At 37.3% G+C, this 22,825-nt stretch overlaps 1 protein-coding gene across 3 annotated transcripts in view; it reads left to right on the top strand.

Moving 5' to 3' along the window:
• Nucleotides 1–20,017, top strand: part of myo1ea (myosin IEa) — a 118,338-nt gene extending 98,321 nt beyond the window's left edge. The window contains exons 20-29 of one of the 3 annotated variants that reach the window (XM_061882095.1): nt 3,791–3,905; nt 3,976–4,145; nt 4,228–4,373; nt 13,235–13,381; nt 13,474–13,634; nt 13,704–13,784; nt 13,861–14,047; nt 15,060–15,095; nt 18,855–19,024; nt 19,082–20,017. In XM_061882095.1, the coding sequence (XP_061738079.1) occupies nt 3,791–3,905; nt 3,976–4,145; nt 4,228–4,373; nt 13,235–13,381; nt 13,474–13,634; nt 13,704–13,784; nt 13,861–14,047; nt 15,060–15,095; nt 18,855–19,024; nt 19,082–19,158 (1,290 nt within the window). In that variant the 3' untranslated portion in view covers nt 19,159–20,017. Of the gene's footprint in view, nt 1–3,790; nt 3,906–3,975; nt 4,146–4,227; nt 4,374–13,234; nt 13,382–13,473; nt 13,635–13,703; nt 13,785–13,860; nt 14,048–15,059; nt 15,096–18,854; nt 19,025–19,078 lie in introns of all 3 variants that reach the window. The other 2 variants (XM_061882089.1, XM_061882102.1) reach the window with 2 other exon arrangements.
• Nucleotides 20,018–22,825: the final 2,808 nt, after the last annotated feature.

The following is a 22,825-nucleotide window of genomic DNA, read 5'->3' as shown; positions in this document are numbered from 1 at the left end:
TTTGGCTTCAAGCTGGAATATGTTCAACATTTAGGCGGCAAAAGCGTTACTACTAAAAGTAGCAGTATTGCTAATGTAGCATCATTTGAAAAGTCGCCCACTAGAGAATGAAGAGTGCTTCAAACTCTGCATCAACATCTCCGGCCGGTGCCACACCAACAAAATGCCAAAGCAACTACAAACCCCATTTCCATATGAGTTAGGAAATTGTCTTGGATGTAAATAAAAACAAAATAGTATTTTGTTTTTATTTACATCTAAGAATATGGGTTGAAAAGGATTTGCAAATCATTGTATACGATATAATGATTTGCAAATCCTTTTCAACCCATACTCAGTTGAATGCACTACAAAGACAAGATATTTGATGTTCAAACTCATAATTATTTTGACAATATTAAAGTTTAAAACAGCACTTTTGTCAATACAATCATGCATCAAATAATTATAATTGTATATTATTTACACATACAAAGTCTCCAAGGCAGAGCGTATAAGAAAGCATCAAGTAACAAACGTGTTTGCATCAGTCACTTTACTGCATCATGATTCATAAGCTTAACTTTATGAATTATTGTGACCAATGGGTGTTTCCAAAAAACAAATGACCACTCCACTTGAAATTTAAAGACTGCATAAAGTAAAATTTGTTCATACCTACCATTGTTCTCTGAGTTATTTCACTTGATCAGACTTTTGTTAACATTCCACACTACAAAATAATAAAAATCTATACTAAGACTCGTGTTGATATCGTATCGAATTAATATCGTTATTGGCCAATACTCAAGGTTCCAATCGGACCACATCTTCTTACAGGCTTTTGCGAACTTGTAGCTGAGCTTTGCTAACATCTTTACAAGTCTTACATCAACGGGGAACTGCACAATTTTATTTTATTTTGCCTATATTTTTTCAATCATTATAAAAGATAAGAAGACACATCTCTTTTTTTATTAGAACCCTAAAGATGATAAAAAACACTTGCAAAATGTGGCATTATGGGAGTCACCATTGTAACATTTATAGCCCCCTAAAACTATTTCAAAACCCTCCATCAACCGGTTATGTACATGCTGAAAGTTTATATATAATGTGGTAACATTATGTAATACTTACAATATTTATCGTATCTTGGTCATTTTAAGCATTGCCGAAACTACTTTCTTCAGCTCATTTATTTCTGTTTCCATAGCAGCGCACTTTCGACTTCCGACAACAAATGCGTGTTCCTACTTTTGGAAACAAAAGCACGTGTGTGTGTTCTAATCACGTCAGACTTGGTAACAGACAACAAAGACAACTATTTTTGGACAAATTAGGATTCACATCCTTATCTTTTTGAAGCTGACTATACAAATCAGTGCCACTAGATATGAGAAAGGCAAACATCATCACTCTAGAAAAACAAAGGGTTCAGGAGCGACTATAACATTTTCTCTTTACATTGAAACTGTTTTTCTCTGTTTTCCCCATTTTTGCTGTTTTATTTTTTAAGTTCTATTTCCACAATGTGCTACAAGCCAACTACAACCAAGCAATATGACCCAGGGCCGCACTGTGAACACCTCTCCACCTACCGTTTGTCTCTTTTGGACCATAATTGTACATCTGGTGAAAAGCAGAGTTCTAAATGAGTTAATGGTCCAGTGCTGTTGCTCTGCCAGTTTATTTAAATTTTTCTTATCCTATATTTGCTGTTTTGATGTTATTGTGGTCTAGTGTCACTGAGGCTTGGCCGTGTTGGAAGGCAGGATGATTAGTCTGGCAAATTTAGAGGCCACCGAGCGTGATTGCGGGTTCTCGAGGTCCTCAGGAAATGACAAAATTTTCTTGGGAGTTTTTGATGTTGTGAAAAGTTAACACTCAGCACAATTGTAGCTCTTTGCCACTGTAGTAAGTACATATGTGGTCCTTTTCATCATTTGTCTTCATACGGCAATATTCTAAAGAACAAATAGTTTGTCAATGCTCCTAACTTTTTACACCCAACGACCACCTCGAAAATATTTTGCTTGTGCTTTGTTTAGGCTAACTCTGTTTACCACCAAGTTTCATCTTCCTAAATGTGGTTTGTTCACCCTTAATTATCTTGTATGTTAAACACTATTTGGGGATGGCGTGGCGAAGTTGGTAGAGTGGCTGTGCCAGTAATCTTAGGTTTACTGGTTCAATCCCCACCTTCTACCATCCTAGTCACATCCGTTGTGTCTTTGGGCAAGACACTTCACCCCTGCTCCTGATGGGTCCTGGTGAGCGCCTCTTGCATGGCAGCTCCCGCCGTCAGTGTGTGAATGTGTGTGTGAATGGGCGAATGTGGAAATACTGTCAAAGCGCTTTGGGCTCCTTAAAAAGGTGGAGAAAAGCGCTATACAAGTACAACCCATTTACCATTTAAGAAAAATACAATTAATTTATGTTCAATTCCAGGGAATATGTGCCTGAATAGAACTAGAGCTAATACCACCAGTTTGAGAATCATTGGTGTATGTGATTCATTATATAAGTGAAATAAGCAATGTATTTGAACAATAGTTATACAGCAGATCTGTCTGTCCAGTTGTTGCCAGGCATAATTAATAGGGGTTTGAAAAGGCAGAATTCATGCAGCATTCATAGCGCCAATAGTTGAAAAAAGATTACACTGATTTATTTTGAATAAGTACTCTTAAATGTACCAAAGGTTTTGGATGGACTCAGATGTTTTTTACTACATTTGCTGCTTCAGCTAACATTGGTCACTATTATTTGTTACATGCCAGAAATAATTATTTTTAAACCCATCCTTCCATCCATTTTCTACCGCTTATTCCCTTTCGGGGTCACGGGAGGCGCCGGCGCCTATCTCAGCTACAATCGGGCAGAAGGCGGGGTACACCCTGGACAAGTCTCCACCTCATCGCAGGGCCAACACAGATAGACAGACAACATTCACACTCACATTCACACACTAGGGCCAATTTTAGTGTTGCCAATCAACCTATCCCCAGGTGCATGTCTTTGGAAGTGGGAGGAAGCCGGAGTACCCGGAGGGAACCCATGCATTCACGGGGAGAACATGCAAACTCCACACAGAAAGATCCCGAGCCTGGATTTGAACCCAGGACTGCAGGACCTTCGTATTGTGAGGCAGACGCACTAACCCCTCTGCCACCGTGAAGCCTATTTTTAAACCTCTCAGGAAAATGTACAACTTTTGGCTTTTTGTACTTACAGTATTTGAAGTATTTTCCAATAAAAGTATTTCACTATGACAGGAACATATAATAAAGATAGTTAATGAAGCTCATCACACACACTTTTTTCACCAAAGTAACGTCGTCTGTCAGGTAAACATCCACGGTTAGGATGAAGGTGCATGAATGAGCATGGGCGGTCAAATTAAATTATGTGATTAATTTGCTACTGTGCATGATTAATGCAATATTTTTTGTACATTTTTGCACGAGTTACCACGTTATTTTTGACAGACCTGGAATAAATTCATTATTGAAATATGTCTCTCTGTTTAAATTGTGCTCACTGCTTGTCTTTAAGGGATGATATTTCTTCTTGTAACCAAACTTGTTGAGAACCACTTGTTTAGGGTATCAAAAAAATACATTTTAGGACTTTTTATGTATGCATTTTGTTTTGTGGTACTTACTTATTTTAGAACATAACCCCTACAAATTGCAGGGATTTACTGTATTCCACTGGGTGACTGAATATGTTCAGTGTATTTTAATCCACTTTTGGTTTGTTGGGTGAGCGCCACCTTCAAAGTTTCTGCCTTTCTCTGTGTTCCAAGCTCTTTCTGTTGGAGGAGACCAGGGAGCGCAAGTTTGACGGCTATGCCAGGACCATCCAGAAAGCCTGGAGGAAATACACGGCACGCAAGAGATATGTGAAGATGCGAGAGGAAGGTGAGTGAGATGACCCCTTGTATTTATCCCGGTGTGTGCTTGGCATGCTCAGTCATTCTTTTGTGTGCAGCTTCTGACCTTTTGCTGAATCACAAGGAGAGGCGGCGACACAGCTTAAACAGAAACTTTGTAGGAGACTACCTGGGCATGGATGACAGGCCTGAGCTGAGACAGTTTCTGGCCAAGAGAGAGAAGATTGACTTTGCAGACAAAGTTACTAAATATGACCGTCGCTTTAAGGTTGGCTGCTTCTCTGTGTCTCTTCCCGCCAAACGTGTGGAATCATTGTCTGAATCCTTCCTCTTGCTATATTTATTTCCAGTCAGTCAAGAGGGACTTGATCCTGACTCCAAAGTCAGTGTACCTGATAGGAAGAGAGAAGATCAAACAGGGACCAGAGAAAGGTCAGGTGACTGAGGTGCTGAAGCGGCAGATTGGCGTGGAGAGTATCTTGGGAGTGTCTCTCAGGTATAAACTAGTTACCATACAATCATGCCTACCATACATTTGAAATGTGCCTGAAATGTGCATCGCTTATGTTGGAGGGCATTATCTTTGGCAATTGTTAATTATTCTTCGAGTACACTATTTATGTAACCTTTCTGAGGTTGCATCACTGCCTAATACCAATATTTTTAGTGTGTACACACAATTAATAGTTGGATAATGCAAATAACAATAATGATTCTTTATTCATTTAACCCTTAGTGCAGGGGTGTCCAAACTTTTTAACTCGAGGTGCCGCATTGGGCTAAAATAATTTGACCGGGGGCCGAAAGCCAACTGCATGCACAGTAACCATATATTTGTGTGTGCGTGTGCGTGCGCTTGTGTCTGTGTGTGCGTGTGTGTTTACATATTGTATTAATATGATGGATAAATAATTAATGTGAAAGTCCAACTCCAACCTTGTTTACTTCCGTAACAACCTCTTTAAAGCTTTGTAATCAATCAGAAATATTATGGTGATAAAGCATTTTTTTTTACAATATCTACAACATTGAGTGAGCAGGTTGTGTTGATGTGTGACCAAGTGTGTTGACTCTTAGTGCTGGTTGAATTTTTTTTTTCTGCACCCTGACTAGGAAAGGTTGTTTGGATTGGGTCATAAAAGAGAAATGCCGTGCTTGTGATGTCACAAAAGTACACATGGTGATTGACATTTTTTTTTATATTGTTCACAAGATGGCGATGAATTGCCACCTGTCAGACCCATTCCATGGATATTTTAGATCTGGTTGTAAGGGTGCTACTAAGACAATGTCCACTTAAATGTAATGGGATGCAAAAAAAGTCCATGGAAGACCAAAGAGAAAACATATACAATATATATTAAAGGGCAAAAAATAATTTGGCAACCTGCCAACACAAAAGGCACAATTTAAGTAAAAAGTAAAGTGAGCGCACTTGAATAAACAGGTTGAAATGCAAGCAAAGTGAAGTTGCAGCCAATGGTGCGACACAGAAAATTGAGACACAAAAGTTTGAAAAAAAAACAAAACCCAAAATGTACACATTTTTGGGTATTGGGGGCAAAAAGAAGCCATGTGACACAGTATATCAGGGGTCTCAGACACGCGGCCCGCGAGACGTTATTTTGCGGCCCGCACTTTGATATGTAAATTTAGTGTTAGTGTGGCCCGCAAGTTTTATATGAGTGGTGCTAGACACCGTCATATTTGCTATAATTACCAACCCTCCTGAATTTTCCGGGAAAATCAAGGCAATTATTCAAGGGTAATCATTCCCGTGAACATCTGTCAGTTTTCACCCAAACAGCAATGTTCAATGGGTGCCGTGTTGACACTGCCGTTGACGCCCAGTGCATCTTGTACTAACAGCGTACCATTCCAGACATTTCTGTATTTGGCTTTTATGAACACAAGTCATCACATCCACCTTTTCATCAAATATACAGCATACAGTCTCAGCCACATGTTCTGTAAGGTTTCTGCAATCACGTGTCTGTGACTGCAAGGCATACTTACAGGTCACACTGACGGTGGCTGTATAAACAAGTTTATCACTGCTACAAATATGCGCCACACTGTGAACCCTCAGCAAACAAGAATGACAAACACATTTCGGGAAAACATCCGCACTGCAACACAACATATACACAACAGAACAAATACCCATAATACCATCCCATGTCATTCTTGTTTGGTGTGTGCACAGTGTGGCGCATATTTGTAACAGTGATAAACTTGTTATAGGGCCACCCTCAGTGTGACCTGTATGGCTGTTGATTGTGTATGTCTTGCAGTCACTCACGTGTATCAACCAAAGAGTTTTGCTGAATATATCACAGCCGGTACGCTTCCGCCCGATTGTAGCTGAAATAGGCGCCAGCGCCCCCCGCGACCCCAAAAGGTAATAAGCGGTAGGAAATGGATGGATGGTACGCTGTTAACATGATGTTAAGTCAATAGCGATGACATGTAGTAAAAGGTGGTAAAGGCAGCGCTATCACGGAACCCTTATGGTATTGTTAACTGGGTGTAAATCAGGACTAATATTTGGAAAACGCTTACCCCGGGAAATTGTCAGCAGATGCACTTAAAATCCGGATGTCACCTGGAAAAATGGGGCGATTTGATTAATATGTTGCCAGGGTTGGGTAAGCCGTTCAAAGAAGGTGAATCCATTAAACGTGCATATTAGAATTTTTAAGTAATCTTTTCTTGCGGCCCAACCTCACCCAGCGTCTGCATCCACTGACCCCAAGGCAAATTGAGTTTGAGACCCCTGCAGTATATGCTTCCCTGCCATTAAAGGTTTTCCCTTGTTTATCGCAGTTAATTTAGCTTGCATATGGCCGGGATAAACACATTTCTGCAAATATGATCATTATTATTAAAACAAATATTTTTTATAGTTGAAGCATAAAAACACTTAACAACTTTTAAATATTTTTTTAACAGAATTAGACCCCTATAAACATGAAATAACCGCCATTTAGTCACCTTTGCACTTGTTTCTTACAATATAGTAGCCTTGCGTGTGTTCTGCCGTAGATTAAAAAAAGTACTCACCTGTAGACTGGAGTATGCTCCAAGCGTCATTGATACAGATGTTGCCCGGCCACTAAAACACAGTTATGAAGTGGAAATAGTTTGTCACATCCTGGGTAATTGCTCTAAATTAGAATCGGGCTTCCATGTATTGAAACCATAACCGTGTGTTGGTCTGCAAAAACTTTGTCAACGTGACAGTCCCAGCTACGATCAGTAGCGATGTTGTCAGCATTCTGCATTGAAAGCAATGTGTGACCTTCTTTGTCATTCTACATCGCTCGAGCCAATGCTTTGGTTTTGATGTCGATGATAAAGTGTATTAAAAAAGAGTTAATCTCCACTTTGCATTGTCCGGACTGCTGATGGCTATGAGTAGTCTTGTTATTGAATGCAAAAATGGCGCTCCGGATCACATCGAGTCTGGTCAGTGTCGCGTCTCGTCTTTTGACGTAATTCATGTCAATGTTTCACCAATGTGGAGCTGTGTTATTGATGAGGCAGGAGTTAAAGATGAAGTCAATCAAAAAGTTGTTCTGCCAAAATTTGGTCAACTTGATTGTCGCGGTCATACTTGCCAACCTTGAGACCTCCGATTTCGGGAGATGGGGGGTCAGGGGTGGGGCGGAGGCATGGTCAGGGGCGTGGTTGGGGCAGGGGGTGTGGTTAAGAGGGGAGGAGTGTAATTTACCAACTCGAGGATTTCATATATATATATATATATATATATATATATATGAAATACTTGACTTTCAGTGAATTCTAGCTATATATATTTATTTTATTATATGTATAAATAAAATAAATAGTTGAGTGTCCGACGGCACCTATCAAATACACACTGATAAAAACACAGTTGTTCTACTAACTGTACTGTGCTTGCTGGTTACTAAAAAAAAACAAAACACTTACCTTTCACTATTTGAGTAACCTTTGTTCTGCCATTTGCGTACTGGCGACCAATCTCCGAATCCGGGAACATATCCTTCACGGATTTTTTGTAGAAATCCGCAAATGAGAACGTGATGTTGCTTCCAGCTATCAGCATCGCCATCTTTGTCTCAGCATAAGTTACACCATCGGGTTTCCATTTTGCGAGGTGGCCCGGGCCATAATACTGGGTTGTGATAGATGCTGCGCTGCGACGCTTTGTGCTTCGCTGACCGTTCATGACTGAGTATATCCGTTCGGCCACCGTGTTCAATGGAAAAGTCTGTACTACAAAATTTACAGGCAACATACCCCTTCCCCTTCAAACTCTCCTGGATAAACTGACATTCTTGTTTCCATTCGTTTTGGAACTTGCAAGCATATTTCTTCATTTTGCTTGTCGACGGTGTAATATATTGGGTTGGAGTCAATAACCAGGCGACGTGATGAAGTTACGTCTCTTTACTGTGGGCTTCAGAACAGACTCCCTCGTGCATATGTTCCTTGACTGCACTTAAATGTAGAATATATGTAGAATATGTTTATATTATTCATATATTATATATATAATATATTATATTATTTATTATTATCATTGTTTATTGTGAGCGAACTGTGGTGCTGAATTTCCCCCAGGGATCAATAAAGTACATTCTATTCTATTCCATGTACAGTAGATGGCAGTATTGTCCTATTTAAGAGGGTCACAACATTGCTGAGTCAAGTCCGCATGGAGCTTGAGGGGGCGTGGCCTGTAGCTCCTCCTGAATTTCGGGAGATTTTCGGGAGAAAATTTGTCCCGGGAGGTTTTCGGGAGAGGCGCTGAATTTCGGGAGTCTCCCGGAAAATCCGGGAGGGTTGGCAAGTATGGTCGCAGTGTGGCTAGCGCAAAGATTAGCCACCTGTTGTGGTTGTTGTTTGCAGTGTAACCCTAAACCTGTAAACGGAGGTTCCGCTTAATCAATCAATGTTCATTTATATAGCCCTAAATCGCTAGTGTCTCAAAGGGCTGCACAAACCACAACACAAACCACTACGACGTCCTCGTAATGAATATATATCTATGTGTGTGTATTATATTAGTTGCTACATTGTATTTGTAGAAAATAAGACAGTTACTACACTGTAATACATACAGGTATAATTAAGAAGTGTAACAATTCATCAATATATCCATTCCTGAATTTCAAGTATATCGTTTTGGGGTTTGGCAAGTTGGCCTTCCGAATGATAGGTATAGATCCAACATCAATATAAAAGGCAATATATTGATTTTATTGATACTAGAAAAAAACAAAACATTGGATTTAAGAACAAGAGACTTTATATGAAGGTTAGCACTTTTAATGAACCGCACCTTAAACATTAAGTCTGTCTACCTGTTATCAAAACAAATATGGCGGATGGCTACAGTGGTCGAGAAAGGTCTAACGCACAATTGTAAAAGCCACCACAAATAAAAACAAAACAACACAATAATATACAGTGTATTAATAGTGCTTCACTTTTTTCAAATTTTATGTTACAGCCTCATTCCAAAATGAAATATTAAAAAATCACATGTATATAAGTATTCACAGCCTATGCATGACGAACAAAAGTGAGCCCAGGTGCGTCCTGTTTCAACTCATCATCCTTAAGATGTTCCTACACTTTATTAGAGTCCACCTGTGCTAAATACAGTTGATTGGAGATTATTTAGAAAGACACACTTATGTCTGTATATGAGATCCCACTTTTAAGAGTGCATGGCAGAGCACAAAACTAAGCATGAAGTTGAAGGAATTTCTCTATAGACTTTTGAGAAAGGATTGTGTCAAGGCACAAATCCGGGAAAGGGTACAGAAAAATATTTGCTGTCTTGAAGGTCCTTATGAGCACAATGGCCTCCATCATCCGCAAATAAAATAAGTTTGGAACTACTAGGACTTTTCCTATAACTGGCTGGCCGCCTAAACTGAGCGATCAGGGGAGGAGGGCCTTAGTCAGGGAGGTGACTAAGAACACGGTGGTCACTCAGTCAGAGCTACAGCATTTCTCTGTGGAGAGAGGAGAACCTTCCTGAAGGAAAACCATCTCTGTAGCAATGCACCAATCAAGCCTGTATGGTAGAGTGGCCAGACATTCCTTAGTAAAAAAGGCACATGGCAGCCCACCAGGAGTTTGCCAAAATGCACCTGAAAGACTCTCAGACCATGAGAAACAAAATGATTTGGTCAAAGATTGAACTCTTTGCCGTAAATGTCAGGCATCATGTTTGGAGAAAACCAGCCATTGCTCATCACCTGGCCAATACTATGCCTACAGTGAAGCTCGGTGGTGTCAGCATCATGCTGTGGGGATATTTTTAAGCGGCAGGAGAGTAGTCAGCAATGTACAGCGACATCCCGAATGAAAACTTGCTCCAGAGCGCTCCGGAATACAGACTGAGGAGACTGAGCATATTTTAGCAGGACAACTACTCTAACCACACAGCCAAGATATCAAAGTAAATGTCTTTGAGTGGCCCAACCAGAATCCAGACTTGAATCCAATTGAACATCTCTGGAGGGATCTGAAAATAGCTGGGCATCGACGCTTCCCATCCCACCTGGTAGAGCTTAAAGGGGAACCACACTTTTTGGGGGATTTTGTCTATTGTTCACAATCATTATGAAAGACAAAAAGAAAACAAGTTTCTTTTTTTGTAGTTTAATATGTAAAATTGGCTGGTTCTAGTCGGCCATCAATGCAGTTAATGAGATCAATCAATTGTACCTCTGAATCACTTTAAAAATGCATTCAAAAACCATCAACAATACTTAATTTACATTTGGTAACCTGTATAATAACTATGCTGTGCGACATTGTCATTGTAAGAGCAAACACAGAGGAACCCTTTTTATTTTTATTTTTTTTATTTTTATTTTTTTTTACCGCAGTAACACATTGGCACGCTTAAAGCTAACTAAGGCAGGATATAAGGTAGCATCTACGTCAACACAAAACACGTTTGATTTTGTAATGCAGCACAATGCAATAAGACATCAATCTGTACTGACCGAAAAACATGAATAATAATGTTTCAGTATCTGTAAAGTATGAGCCCACATTTCATGTTTTGTTTGTACACAGATAGCCAGACAGCATATGTACTGTAGTTGTAATAACACATATGACGTGCTGCGTGTCTCGTGATCGATATTAAAATGAGACTCACTCGATGGACAGTTTTGCGTTTGGTCCAGCTGTTAGTGGACGTTTTTTTCTGGTTTATTTGGGGAATGCACACCATTTATGTAAAAATAGCTGGTCTCCGAATTGCACAATTGCAGCTCTGTGTCAGGCCGACCTCACTTCCATCGACTCCAACGTTTCGCTCTCTTCTTTATAGAAGCAGTAGTTCATCCTCCAATCATTCAGGTTCATTCATTTGTCCAAAAATAGACGTCTTTGTTGTCTGTTACCATGTCTGCCATGATTAGAAGACACACCCCTTAGTATCTGGAAGTGGGAACCCAAAATTGTTGCCAAAAGTTGGAAAGGCGCTATGGAAACAGAAATCAATGCGCCAAAGAATTAAAATACGGTAAATACTGAACATATTACATATTGTTATGAAGTGTATGTAACTACATTATATATATTACTTGCAGTGTGTATACAAAATGTTGCTGGAAGGCTTTGAAATTATTTTAAAGGGTTATGACAACACTGACTCCCATTAGCCACATCTTCCAAGTGTTTTTCATCATCTTTAAAATCCTAATTAAAAAAAGAGTTGTCTATTCTTGTCTTTCATCTTGATTGTGAACGATTGGCAACATTTTAAAAAAAAAATAAAAATAAAAGTGCAGTTCCCCTTTAAGAGGGCTGCAAAGGGGATTGAGCAAAACTGCCCAAAGATAGGGTTGCCAAGCGTGTGGCATCATATTCAAAAAGACTTGACGCTGTAATTGCTGCCAAAGGGGCATCAACTAAGTAATGAGCAAAGTCTGTAAAATACTTACGTCCATGTGATTACTTAGTTTTATATTTTTTAATACAATTGCAAAAATAAAAATATAAACGTTTTCATATTGTAATTATGGGTTATTGTGTGTAGACTTTTAGGACAAAAATTGATTGATTCCGTTTTGGAAAAAGGCTGTAACATAACAAAATGTGGAAAACGTAGAGTGCTATGAATATTTTCCGGATGCGCTTTCAAGCCACGACTTAACTTTAAAACCACAAAGGATGCGACAGGCAAAACGGAAGTGACAGCGGAGCAAGTTTGCTGATGGACCAGCTTCATACGGAAGGTTAAAAACAGTTTAATAAAGACAAACAGTATATTAGTATTTTTTAAATAAAAAAAAAAAGCGGTCACACTTCATATATGTTTCCAACTTCGTCCATTACACCCTCGGCCATTTGCTTCGTGTGTCGCTGAATTTTGTCTGCTGTCACTTCCATCATGTGTTTGTGATATTCCGTGTTTATTATAATGAGAGTAGTAGCAGGTCAAACCATTTCTCATTTAATCTGAAAAGAGTTGGTTGCACTTAATTTTCATTTCTCGGGTAAATTTATTGCTAATTCTACCACATTTTTAAAAAACATATAGGATGCTGTGTGTGTGTGTGTGTGTGTGTGTGTGTGTGTGTGTGTGTGTGTGTGTATGTGTGTATATATATATATATATATACTAATATTGTATTATTTTTATGTTGAAAAACAACAGCAAAAGAAGCAGGTATATGTACTGTTAAAATGTTGGTTACTGTACTTTTATTGAAAAAGTCTTAATTGTCTAACATGACAGCAGAAAAAGGTTTCCTCTTCTTAATTCAACTTAAAGTACTTGTGGCACAAAAGATGGGAATGCATTGGCCCATTAATTGTTGTTTACTTGCTTGTTTGTATCCATAATTAATTTATAACTAATACACTTACAGTGCATTGTTTCTGGTCGTCTTGTTCTAAAAAAAATAATGTCGCCCCTAAATTGTATCGGCAACCATAATTCTGAATCGAATCGAATCGAATCAATGTTAAAACAAATTTTTACACGCCTACATATAGTACATACTTTAAACATTTTAAAATCTACAGTATAGTGAGCTTGCAATATTTGAATTGCGATATAGCGAGGGATGACTATTATGTATTGTGATATGTTGTGGTCTGCAACTACACTGCACGGCTGAGAGCCTCTTTCATCTGTGTGAAAAGGGTCACAGAATCGCTGAAAAGCAGCTATCAGGAGGATGGAAATAGAATAATAGTGTCAATGAAAACACAGCATTATTATTGATACAGAATTTTTATTAGCTGCCCTCAGACTGCTTAGGTGTACTTATTAATGTGATTTGTCCAGATATGTCATTTGTTAATTCATTCACTTTTTGTTTGTGATTTTAGCACGATGCAGGATGACTTCATGATCCTAAACGTGCAGGACTACGACAGCCTGCTGGAGTGTGTCTTCAAGACAGAGTTTATTAGCTTACTGGCCCGCAGGTTTGAGGAGAAAACGCAAAGGAAGCTACCCCTCAAGTTTAGTAACACGTAAGAAAAATGAACGCATCGATGTCACATGGTCTTTCATGCTAATGTCAAGACTGGACATTGTTGAATGAAAGTGTCTATTTGCATTCTAGACTGTCTGTAAAGCTGAAGGAGGAGAAGTGGGGCATCCTGAGTGGTGGAGCGGGTTCTCGACAGGTCACCTTTGTCCAGGGTCAGGGAGAATTGGCTGTGCTCAACCCTTCCAACAAGAATCTGCAGGTCAGCATCGGACCAGGACTTCCCAGGAACACGCGTGAGTTGATACAAAGAGGCTAAAGGCATCCAATAAATGCACCAGAACAAACCTCATCTCCTTTCTTAGGTCCTTCTAGAGCCAGTGTCACAGAAAGTTACCACGTCGGGCGCCAAAACAAGCCGGCACGGGCCGCACCTGGACCTCCAGGTGCAGCATCCACACATTACACACTTTGTCTTCCAGAACAAACACATCCTTAATTTTTTCTTTGTGCTCCTCACAGTCTCTCACCAAAATGGCGGCCTGAAAAACACCAATCACATGGCCAATCAGAAGAACTCTTTGTATCGGCAGCAGGGCGACGTTGTGCGCCCTCACCTTCCCAGCAACCTCAGCCAGCAAAGGGGGGTTAGCAACAGAGCACAGACCAGCCTGGACTTTCTCGGGGTTCCGGAACAAGGAGCCGCAGGGTGAGGCGATTAATATCACACAAACAAACCAAAAAAAATAGGTTGGTCACGTTCTCTCTAAGTAAAAAGAGATAAGCAAATGTTATGCCTCGCACAATTCAGTAAAATCAAACATTCTGCCTTTAGAACTACAATGCTGCTGTAATGATGATGAAAAGGAGTGTACACGTGTAGCTAATGTTGTGGCCACTATGTGCTAGACCAGTGGTTCTCAACCTTTTTTCAAAGATGTACCCCCTGTTAATATGTTTTTAATTCAAGTACCCCCTAATCAGAGCAAAGCATTTTTGGTTGAAAAACGAGATAAAGAAGTAAAATACAGCACTATGTCATCAGTGTCTGATTTATTAAATTGTATAACAGTGCAAAATATTGCTCATTTGTCGTGGTCTTTCTTGAAGTATTTGGGAAAAAAATATATAAAAATAACTAAAAACTGGTTGAAAAATAAACAAGTGATTAAATTATAAATAAAGATTTCTACACATAAAAGTAATCATCAACTTAAAAGTGCCCTCTTTGGGGATTGTAATAGAGATCCATCGGGATTCATGAACTTAATTCTAAACAATTCTTCAGCAGAAAATAAATCTTTAACATCAATATTTATGGAACTTGTCCACAAAAATCTAGCTGTCAACACTGAATATTGTTGTATTTTTTTCACAGTTTATGAACTTACATTCATATTTTGTTGAAGTATTATTCAATAAATATATTTATAAAGGATTTTTTAATTGTTGCTATTTTTAGAATATTTTTAAAAAATCTCACGTACCCCTAGGCATACCTTCAAGTACCCCCAGCGGTACGCGTACCCCCATTTGAGAACCACTGTTCTAGACAACATATTATTATTCATCCTGCAAGCAAACACATGCATTAACATTACTTCCTGCATGAATTCCTCATCACACCATCACAATGCAGTCTTTTATTTCACACAACACACACACAGATGCATAAGTGTTTGTCTAATTTGCCATAATTTGGATAATGTACTTTTTTATAGTAATGGAGTCAGTGGACCAGCTTCAAATGGAAGAATGTGAGTGTTTGCTGAAATGTTGGTGATGGTCCAAGCCTTTTAAGATATTAGAGGAAAAAATATTTGATATCAGCTGTAATTGTTTTTAATATAGATCCACACTTTTTCCGGGAGTTATGTTGCAAAGCCGGGAATAAAAACACAAATAATGCATTTTTGATATGCTGAGGCTACGTTCACACTGCAGGTCAATTCCGATTTATTTTCCTAACTGAGTTCTGTATTCTTATTGCTACTGCTGTCTGATCGTTCAGGTCAAATTATTTTGACCTATATGTCAAAATTGTTCTCCAACATTGACATGAAAAGAAATGACAGCAGAAGGAGAAGAAACACTGGTGAAAAAAATATTTTTTCGAACTCATGTTGATGTCCCCACACTCCTGGCCCGATAAACAGTTTGGCGGCTCGTTCGGAATGGCCTGGAAGTTTTTTTTTCTCACTTTAGATGCACCTCATTCAAACAGGTCACCCTTTTTACCGACCCACACACTCTTTAAAACAGACGTCTTTGTGAATGTAGCCTAAGCTCATGTAAAAAGTATAAGTACTCGCCACTATTGACTGAAAATGGAATATGATCGATAAAACTAATGGAAAATGTTTAGCCTTCATTTTATGCTTTATCAACACGCATTTATAAAATATACATCGAGATAATGCTCCTGCGCAGTAACTATGGCGTGCAGTTTTCAACTAAAGGCAAACTCTTCCTGAGAGGAAGCAACCTTAACTTTGGTTGGATTGAAATGAAGCCTTCTGAGGTACAGTGGGGCAAAAAAGTATTTAGTCAGCCACCGATTGTGCAAGTTCTCCCACTTAAAATGATGACAGAGGTCTGTAATTTTCATCATAGGTATACTTCAACTTTGAGAAACAGAATGTGGAAAAAAATCCAGGAATCCACATTGTAGGAATTTTAAACAATGTATTTGTAAATTATGGTGGAAAATAAGTATTTGGTCAACCATTCAAAGCTCTCACTGATGGAAGGAGGTTTTGGCTCAAAATCTCACGATACATGGCCCCATTCAGTCTTTTCTTAACACGGATCAATCAATGTGGATTCCTGGATTTTTTTTCCACATTCTGTTTCTCAAAGTTGAAGTGTACCTATGATGAAAATTACAGACCTCTGTCATCATTTTAAGTGGGAGAACTTGCACAATCGGTGGCTGACTAAATACTTTTTTGCCCCACTGTAGGTAGGGAGGTAATAGTATGATTGCAGTAAAGTAAGTAAATAGTAGTGTACTTTAGCAAGTTAGTAGTAACAATAGTGGTTAAGTAAGTATTAGTGTAAGTTAATCAACGTAATAAAATAGTTGTGTGAGTAAGTTAGTAGTAGTTTAAAGGTAGTAGTAATTAAGTAAGTTAGTATCTGTGGTAAAGTGAGTATTAGTACTGTAAGTAAACCAGTTGTAGTAGTGTAAGTAAGTTAGTAGTAAAGGTAGTAGTAGGTAAATAAGTTAGTAGTAAAGGTAGTTGTAGGTAAATAAGTTAGTATCAGTGGTAAAGTAAGTAGTATTGTAAGTAAGCATGTTAGTAGGAGTATAAGTAAGTTAGTAGTCGTAGTAAAGTAAGTAATAATAGTGTAAGTAGTAGTGTAAGTTTGTAGTAGGAGTAGTAAAGTACGTTAATAGTAGTGTATGTAAATTAGTAGTGAGTTAGAAAGTAAGTTAATTTTAGTTAACTAAATAAGTAATAGTCTAAGTAAGTTATTAGTAGTACTATAGTATGTAAGTTGGCGTGTAAGTTAGTTAGTTAATAAAATGGGAGAAAAACAGGAACCGCTACATACTGGAAATGAGGCATTATGAAAAGTCGATCACAGTTGCACCGCGGTTGTATTTTTTATAGGCGCACATCAAGCTTTGACGGAGAGTTTGAGGGCGGGAGGTGAGCGAGCTTGCACTGTGACACTGAAACTTACTCCAGGCGTGAATGACATGTTTTCTGTGAAAAAGAAGAAGAGACTTTTTTTAACACAACATATCATAAATGTTTTCATTTCCATAAGCATTGGTGTCAATACTTAATGCTTGCCTCTCAGCACCAAAAGTACATATTTGAGGCACAGTAATAATACTGTGTTTATATGCTTGCCTTTCAATAGTCACACAATATTCAAATGAAAATAGATTAGTATAGTGATTAGTGTTTGTGTGAATGCTGAAAGCTTGTCTTTACATAATAAGATCAGTGTGAATGCTTGTGGGAAAAAGATAAATATTTATTCGCGAGAATGTTTGTCTTTATTTTTAAAAGGCTTCTACAGTAGTTTTTATGACCTAATGTATTAATAATGTAAAGCAGGGGTCACCAACCTTTTTGAAACCAAGAGCTACTTCTTGGGTACTGATTAATGTGAAGGGCTACCAGTTTGATACACACTTAAATAGATTGCCAGAAATAGCCAATTTGCTCAATCTACCTTTAATAAATGAATCTATATATATATATATATATATATATATATATATATATATATATATATAAATGGGTATTTCTGTCGTACATTTTTTTTTTCCTTTTACGGAAGGTTTTTTTGTAGTGAATAAATGATGAAAAAAAACACTTAATTGAACGGTTTAAAAGAGGAGAAAACACAAAAAAAATTAAAATACAATTTTGAAACATAGTTTATCTTCAATATCGACTCTTTAAAATTCAAAATTCAACCCAAAAAAATTAATGGAAACACTAGCTAATTTGAATCTTTTTGAAAAAAATAAAAAAATAATTTATGGAACATGATTAGCAAGTTTTCCTGATTAAGATTAATTTTAGAATTTTGATGACACCTTTAAATAGGTTAAAATCCAATATGCACTGTTAGAATATGTAACAAATTGACCAAGCTATATTTCTAACAAAGACAAATCATTATTTATTCTAGATTTTCCAGAACAATTTTTTAAAAAGATATTCAAAAGAATTTAAAATAAGATTTAAATGTGATTCTACAGATTTTCTAGATTTGCCAGAATATTTTTTTTGAATTTTAATCATAAATTATAAGAAATATTTCACAACTATTCTCCGTCAAAAAAACAGAAGCTAAAATGAAGAATTAAATTAAAATGTATTTATTATTCTTTAAAATAATTAAAAAAAATACTTGAACATTGATTTAATTGTCAGGAAAGAAGAGGAAGGAATTTAAAAGATAAAAAGGTGTATGTGCTTAAAAATCCTAAAATCATTTTTAAGGTTGTATTTTTTCACTAAAATTGTCTTCCTGAAAGTTATAAGAAGCAAAGTAAAAAAATATATTAATTTATTTAAACAAGTGAAGACCAAGTCTTTAAAATATTTCTTGGATTTTCGTATTCTATTTGAGTTTTGTCTCTCTTAAAATTCAAAATGTCAAGCGAAGCGAGACCAGCTTGCTAGTAAATAAATACAATTTAAAAAATAGAGGCAGCTCACTGGTAAGTGCTGCTCCTTGAGCTATCTTTAGAACAGGCCAGCGGGCGACTCATCTGGTCCTTACGGGTTACCTGGTGCCCGCGGGCACCGTGTTGGTAACTCCTGATGTAAAGCATTACTTGGAGAGGGGACTTCTACGGTATATCTTTACAGCTGCTTCTCTGTCAAAGACACCATCAGCAGCTTCTCCATATTTTCATGGACAAACGTCCGCCATTAGATATTATTTTAACATTCCTTGCTGCCTTTAGGCTCATTCTGTGTGTGCTCATTCAGTATGTAGCATTATCACATGCTAATGCTGACTGTTATTGTTGTACTGGTCAGAGCTCACAGACCGTCAGCTAGCAGACCTCCACCAGGGGGCGGCAGACCCAAGCCTACACCCAAACCTAAACCTCAGGTGCCTCAGTGCAAAGCTTTGTACGCCTACGACGCCCAGGACACCGACGAGCTCAGCTTCAATGCCAATGACATCATCGATATGATCAAAGAAGGTAAGGCACGGCGACATCCTCATCACGGAGCCCTTTTTAAAGATGTTGTGTCAGCAGATGCGTCAGGGTGGTGGACAGGACGTCTGCGGGGAAAGCAGGGCCTTTTCCCCAACAACTATGTGACCAAGATCTAGCAGGAGAGAAGCTTTCTTGGCGAATGCTCCACTACTGCCTGCAAAGTCCATGAATGTAAACTCTTCTTCTTCTTCTTCTTCCTCTCTCGGCCTCCTCGTCCTCTCTCTATTTGGAGTCCTGAACAAAACACTATTTATTGTATTTATACATATCATTGCTTTCTGTGCTGAAAATAATCTGGGAACAGGCTGTGATTTTTATTTTAATTGATTTCCCTCGTGTCTTTTTTTTATGATGATTAGATGATTCCAAAAGCAAACGTGGCTGTAATATTTATTGTTTCAATGCAAAGTTCAGTAGGTGGAAGTGTTTTTATGGCGTTTTTCGACACCAAAGATGCAAACTTTTTAGTGTATTGAGTTTGTGGCGTAGAGGCGGTGTGTACTGTAACCTGAGCACACTGTCTGTGGTGTGTTAGCACTTTATCAGTACAGGTACTACCTTGGACACAAACACACAATATGAAGGACCATTAATTGTTTACACCAGAAAAGCTCAACAAAAACACTCTTGATATGTATTTTCCAGAACACACACACACTTTTAATGACTGTTTGTGGTTCTCTCTCACTTTTCTTGTCAAGCACACATTAGGGGATGTCATCAAACTTCCGTGGCTTCTTTCTTTGTTTTGTTTTGCACTGCCGTTTTGTTTATTTTTCTCCACATTCCTATTCATGTTGGATAAAATAACCACACTTTGTGTTTATATACTGCTGGGACTTGCTGGTCACAATTTATTTTTCTCCGCCGTTATTGTCAGTGTGGATCTCAGACGCTTCATCAACATCATCCTTGTGCAATACAAACACTAGAGGAGACTTTTTTTTTTTTTTTAATAAAGCATGTATTGTTGAATGGCTCTCTACACTTTATTTCTATGGTTTTAGGCAAGTAATTATTATTCAAGTTTTATTTGTGATCCATTCCAAAAAGGTAGTCAAAAACATGATTTTAAATGTTTTATTTAAATTGCATGTATTTTTTATAATTTTTTTTACTTTTTATACATTTAATTGAGAATGTTTATAGTTTTCTAAATGTGAAATAGGGCTGCTTGTAACAGCAAATAATAGATGAATTTGTTCATGCATTTGATTATTTTATATATTTTTGATATACGCTTTAAAAACAATCTGTTGGTTTTTACAGTACAAAAAACTGGCAGCTTAGTCACTAGAATTTTACTGTAAAATATCCAGTGTTTGTTTACAACAGGGGTGTCCAAAGTGCGGCCCGCAGCTAATCGCCCGCCACACATTCTGCAAAAATTGCAAAATTGATAGTATTGCAAAAATAAAAACATTTAAAAAAAAAAGTGCAATGAGGTGAAATCTAATGAGAAAAAGTGCCAATGTTGACACAAAGCTGTCATTCAGGCAGTTTTTTTTTTTCCTTTTGTCTTTATTTTCTTTTTTTTTTATTGCTCAAAAAAAAAAAGGACAAAACAAATCGATGTTATAATGAATTATTACATAAAAATTATCACTTTAAAATGTTTTATGTGGAAAAAATATTGCATATGTTGTATGGTTGCCATATGAAAACATCCAAGTTTTGACAAAAGAGCATAAAACAAACAAAATAATAGTTCAAACTTAAAATCGACAGATATATCGGAAGTTGATCTTGAAATTTAAGTGTTAAAATAAAAAAAAAACTAATAAAAATGTATCACTTTATGAGTGGGGAACCTTTCGGATGTCAACTATATTTAGTAGGATTTTATTTAACTTTTCACTGTGATTACTAGAAAATATTAAATAATTAAAATCAATGGTGTCCTGCATTATGGATCTTTGAGGGCTTTAATTGCTAAAAAAAAAAAAAAAGGAACTCTCCTGAAGAAATCAATAAATTACTATCTATCTAAATACTGCATATTTCAGTTTGCCTATAAAAAACAAAGTTATCTTTGACAGAAAAGGCATAAAACCTTATTTGTTTTACTTTATATCAACCTCAAGTTGATGTAGAGATTTACTGTAAGCATTAAATTAAAAATAATAATAATTAGACTTATTTTTAAAATTTTATTGAGTGAGACCCTCTATGCTCCCCAGGAGCCCTAAGGATTTAAAAAAAAAATCCATATATTTTGTTATGGTTTGAAAATGAAAAATATCAAAATAGCCCCCGCATGCTTAAATTTTTCCGTGTGCGGCCCTCTGTGGAAAAAGTTTGGACACCCCTGGTCTACAACATATGATGATAAATGGAAAAGTTCCACCGTTTTGTTTTTTTTGACGGACAGACTGGTGGCTTAGTTGCCACATATATACAGTAACATTTACAGTGCTTTTTACATCATATTGCTGTAAATTGGAAAACGTTTTTTGTATCTTTTTTCCATTTGGAGTAAAACTGTAAAAAAAAAAATTTTTACAGAAAAAAAACTGGCAGCGCAATCGACAGAATTTTACCATAAAAAAAGCAGTGGTAGAGTTTTTTTTCCGTCTAATTTTCAGTAATATGCTGTAAAATATAGATTGTATCCTAAAATCTATTGTCATTTTGACAGTTTACGATTTATTGGATAACTTGTTTTTGAAATCATAAGTAAAGCAGAGATTGATGTATTTGTTTTAATTTGACACAAACATAGTTTTGAAAGTATGAAAATATATTTGTTGCAATATTGGATACTGCTAAAGTTTAAAAAGGTATGCAATACTTGCGGTACATATCTTGGTCAAAATGGAAAATAAATGAATACATCCATCCATCTTCTACCGCTTATTCCCTTTTGGGGTCACGGGGGGCGCTGGCGCCTATCTCAGCTACAATCTGGCGGAAGGCGGCGTACACCGTGGACAAATCGCCACCTCATCGCAGGGCCAACACAGATAAGACAACATTCACACTCACATTCACACACTAGGGCCATACATTTAGTAAGAAAAGATTATTGATGCTTATTATTTCCAGGCATTGGATTTTCTCTCCTGTGCTTTAAATGATGAATAAAATGGATAAATAAGATAACTTTTATTGAAAACTAAAGTGATAGGTAAATGTTCCATGATGGTCATCTGCCATCTGCTGGATTTAAAAAATCCCTACATTTTATTTAAAGATAAAATAGTTAGCAAATTTAAGTTTTTTGGAAAATGTGGAAAAAGTGAAACGCTGTGAATGCTATCCATCTGCATTGTACGTCTTGTATAAAATGTTTTAATTAAGTACCTTGTTATTGTGCAATGCTAAGATATTGACACACCGTACGTACAGTGCTGCTAATTGCTGGTTGGCAACCAAGATGCTCGTCGCTTTCTAGCTTCGATGCTGACATGGATGTAATAATCTTATAAGGGGAATATAAAAATGTATATTTAAACATAGTCAACCAAAAATGTATGTAGTACATTGCAGTAACCCTGCACATCCTTGTTGAAGGAATGAACAACTACAGTATTCCTCTCCTACACTTTTTTTTAGGTTGTTGGTTTTTTGCAGTTACAAGAGACGACCAGTGGGTGGCAGTGTTTGGTAAGCCACAATAGGGCCCACTTAATGTGAGAAAACAGCTTTTAAATATTTATCCACAATACATGAAAGGGTTGAATTGTGAGCATGTTACAAGGACAACTTGAGTCATTTTGTTAAGAATATTCATATAATAAAATTCAAAGCTGCTGTTAAAGGGCGCTAACTTTCTCACCTGTT

Source organism: Nerophis ophidion, linkage group LG02, assembly GCF_033978795.1.
Source record: "Nerophis ophidion isolate RoL-2023_Sa linkage group LG02, RoL_Noph_v1.0, whole genome shotgun sequence".
Taxonomy (NCBI): Eukaryota; Metazoa; Chordata; class Actinopteri; order Syngnathiformes; family Syngnathidae; genus Nerophis; species Nerophis ophidion.
Note: the sequence above shows the minus strand (reverse complement) of the source record. Positions and strands in the feature narration are given on the sequence as shown.